This window comes from Hordeum vulgare, chromosome 3H (assembly GCF_904849725.1).
Source record: "Hordeum vulgare subsp. vulgare chromosome 3H, MorexV3_pseudomolecules_assembly, whole genome shotgun sequence".
NCBI classification, from domain to species: domain Eukaryota; kingdom Viridiplantae; phylum Streptophyta; class Magnoliopsida; order Poales; family Poaceae; genus Hordeum; species Hordeum vulgare.
The window spans coordinates 591868630-591872601 of NC_058520.1; the positions used below are offsets into that span (position 1 = coordinate 591868630).

At 44.7% G+C, this 3972-nt stretch overlaps 1 protein-coding gene across 1 annotated transcript; it reads right to left on the reverse strand.

The window, feature by feature from the left end:
- Window positions 1-1585: 1585 nt before the first annotated feature.
- On the reverse strand, window positions 1586-2274 carry LOC123442151. The gene is made up of 3 exons (XM_045118231.1): window positions 2218-2274; window positions 2059-2114; window positions 1586-2006 (listed from the first exon to the last, which is right to left on the reverse strand). Exons 1-3 carry the CDS (start codon window positions 2272-2274, stop codon window positions 1586-1588), a joined length of 534 nt encoding a protein of 177 aa, XP_044974166.1.
- Window positions 2275-3972: the final 1698 nt, after the last annotated feature.

The window sequence follows — 3972 nt, forward strand, 5'->3', positions numbered from 1 at the left end:
AAGTAAGAGAACCCAAAATGGGATTAGTAAAAAGAGAATGCTTAATACAACAGAAACAAGGAATTTGTATTTTGATCCAACAGGGTATTTCCTTCCGTCGGCATAAGGAAACTAGCCTAGGTAACTAGAACTGAAGAGTAGCCAAAATATCTTTCACTAATGCAGTCCATGCTGTTAAATGTTGGTTCAAAACAATGACGATTAGACTGACAAACCGTGGGATCGAGTTTTAACAAACACCTCTATTTTGTTAGAGCTCTATAAGTCAAAAGTTTGAATTAATTGAACCAAGATATAAAATTTCAGGGTAACTAACTAACTATCAGCGAACCCCAGAATTGAAGCACTAGTCACAGCCCCCCCCCCCACATGGAGCACTGATCTGTTCTCCGTGCTATTGATCTGACAAGCAAATGAATCGAGTCAACTGAGACGCGTGTTCCTTTGGTCCATTACATATGTTACCATAGGATCGATCTACGCACCCCCCCACCATAGGATCGATCCACGCCCGCCGGCGAGCGGAGCGCAGACGAGTAGCTACAACATGCTAGAACCAAGGGGGTCCTTCAATATTTTTCCGGGCTGCATGTAGTGCTAGAACCGCCTTAAAGTGAATAATTAAAATGAAATAATTTTCCGGGCTAACAACAGTAAATAAAGCAGTTAATTGTAAAACCAAGACAGAGAGAATGGGCTGTAGGTGACGTACAAGTCCATGCATCTGTAGTAGTTAAGCCCTCCTGTAAACCCTGTCTTCTCAAATTTGTCTGCGTAGAATAGGAGGAGCTGGTTTGCGCTCATGTCGTATACAGAAAATTCAGCTTCAGCGACTCCGGGCTCCTGCATGCATAATTCAGTAATGCATATGAACGACTGTTTCGACAAACCAAATCTGAATCGATGTTGGTGCAGAGAAAAACTATATCCAAGAATAAGCAATTAAACAGCAGTATCTAGTACTGCATCATGAGATACATTTTAGCCTGAGTCTGCAGGTAGGAATTGGCGATGACAAGATGGACAATTATAATCTAAGACAGGAGTCGCATTCCATTATCTCTCTCCATAGTTGGGAGGAGGGACATTTCCAATTTACAATTAGTTCATCAAAACAGAGTGTCACTATGATTTGACTTCGACACAGAAGTTGAGCCAATTATCTCTTAATTTAAAGTCACATTCAGTTAATCTCTTACCCTAGTTGGAAAGAGGGGCATTTCATCAGTTCATCAAGACAGAGTATCACTCACAACAAGATTAATTTCAACACAGAAGTTGAGTGTTAAGATGCATAATGACCACAATTCCATTAAGTCTACACAGTGGACTTCTTTTTTGTCGATCACCCAATGCAACGAACAAATACGGTCATGAACATGAAAAATCCGACATGTTTACACCACAAAACATAGGTGAAACTTAACATACTACTTAAACATTAACCCATGGAAGCCAAAACATTCATCACTTCCTATCAGCGGCCTTCATCAGCCATCACAACTAAATGCTCATGCTTTTGAACTGAAATAAGAAATTCCTGCAAACCTGCTATGTAAATGCCTGACGCAATAGAGCAAAAATCTCACTTCCGCGGCCTCCTACGGAGCACGAACACGTCGGATTCCTCGAAGGCGTACTCCGGGTCGAGGTGCTCCTGTGGCACCTTCTCGATCACCGGGAAGGCGGCGGGCACTGCGTCCCAGAAGGCCTGGTGCGCCTCGGGGGACCTGATCTGGTACCCGAGGAGCACGACACCGCGCTCGTCGTCGGCGAGCGCGTCCATGGCGGCGATGAGGTGGGGCACTGGCTCCTGGACGTAGACAACGTCGGTGGCGACGACGAGGTCATAGCGGCGCGGCGCGGCGAGCTGGGCGAGGTGCGCGGGGTAGTTCCAGTGGAGCTGGGCGAGGCGGGGCGCGCGCGGGAGGTGGCGGCGGTTGCGGCGGAGGTTTCCGCGGAGCGCCGGGAGGACGGCGGCGGTTGCAGTAGGCGTGGTCGCAGCCCTTGACAAGCGCCGTCTCTTGGAGCGGGATCTGTTCGAGGCAGATCGCGCACACCCCGCAGTCCCCCGCCGCCCGGTCGCCGTCGACACTGCCGCCCATGGCCGCCGCCTGCCAAAAACGAACAAGCCAAACCAGATCAGATCGCCGTATACCCATAGCAGGAGGAGCAGAATCGACCCGACAGAGATCTAGTGAGGGAGCGAGCACTCACCTTGTCGTTGAGGGAGACTGGATCCTGGAGGGCGGCGGAGGAACTCGCGGCGGCCATGGCAGTCGGCGGTCGGGGCGGTCGATATGTTTTCCCTATGCATTCCCCTGTGTGGAGAGCGTCGACATGGCCGGAGGAGAAGCTGCTGGAGCGGGGAGGTACCGGAGGAAGAACAGGGGGAGACAGAGTAGGGGCGCTCGGAGGGAAGAAAGTGGCGGCTAGGGTAGAGGGAGAAGAGGGAGACGGCTGTGGGAGAGATGTATGTGTCGTTTTGCTGGGAACCCTAGTGGGTTTGGTGGGATCCGGCCCATCAACGTCGGGTGAGGCTGATCCAAATGTTTTTTTTTCTAAAAAAAATATAATACCTCAAAAAAATAACAAAAAACAATATAAATCTTCTAAAAAAATAAATATAATAAACGTTTTGAAATTTAAAGAATGTATCTATTATATCTATTCTCCATTGTATTTAACAAGAACCTAAGGCTTCATATTTTACTCGATTTTCTCCCCACCATCCCTTCGTCGAGAGTAACCCAATAAACTAAACAAATCTAAAAACCCGTCCGAGGCGGGGACGACACGCGGGAGGGCTAGTACCACGAGAGGGTCGCGGGACGAACCTTGGAGGTGGAAGGGGTGGCCGCACTGGCGGCGGAGTAGTCGGGTGCCCCACGCGCTGCGACGACGTCAGTGCCGTGCCGGAGAAGTAGGAGGCGGTGGCGACCATGGATGGTCCATGGCTCCGCGTCGGCGTGGATTGGGGGCGGCTTCGGTGGAGGAAGTTTTCATTTTCCTTGTATGAAAAAATCATTTTCATTTTTCAAGTGCCCAAAATAAGTTTTTTTGTGAAGGACCTACCGTATATTGGTAGCAAAATTAGACCAAATCATTTTTCTAACATACTAGGACATATTTAATGTACAATTGATCAAATGGTTGGGTGTTAAAGACTTTTATCGACCTCTCGTGAAAAAGACAAATTTTCGTTGAATCAGCTGAAAGCGGGTCAAATTTGAACTGCAACTAGATTATAATTTGATGTTTATTTTTTCTAAAAATCATTTCTAGGTACACAAGTATATATTTAATCATAGAAACACCAAAATATTTCCAAGATTCAATCATTAGGTAGGAACGGCCATACCCGCTGTTTTGACCGCATTTTTAAATGGCCATGAAAAATTCGAAACAAATTCAAAAAAATGGAAAACCATTGCATTGTGTCATTATATGTGACAAAGTTACCAGTAAAAATAATAAACTAGTAATACGACAATTATTTTAAATAAGTGTTCTTAGAAATGGGCTATCATATGTGAAGATTCATGGCTTTCAAGCCAAATGATCAATCATATGGTCACATTAATGACATATTTTGTTGAAATGATATAATATTATGCACAAGGGTGCATATTGGAATGGCAAACAATGTTGATTACGGAAGTTTTCATTTTCCTTCTATGAAAAATTCATTTTTCATTTTTCAAATGACCAAAATGAGTTTTTTTATGAAGGACGTACCATATATTTGTTTCAAAATTGGACCAAATCATTTTTATAAAATACTACTCCATATTTAATGTACAATTGATAAAATGGTTGGATGTTAAAAACTTTTATCCACCTCTCGTGAAAAAGATAAATTTATGTCGATTCAGCTGGAAGCGGGTTAAATTTGAACTGCAACTGCATTATAGTTTGCTCTTTATTTTTCCCAAAAATCATTTATAGGTATATAAGTATCTATTTAATCAG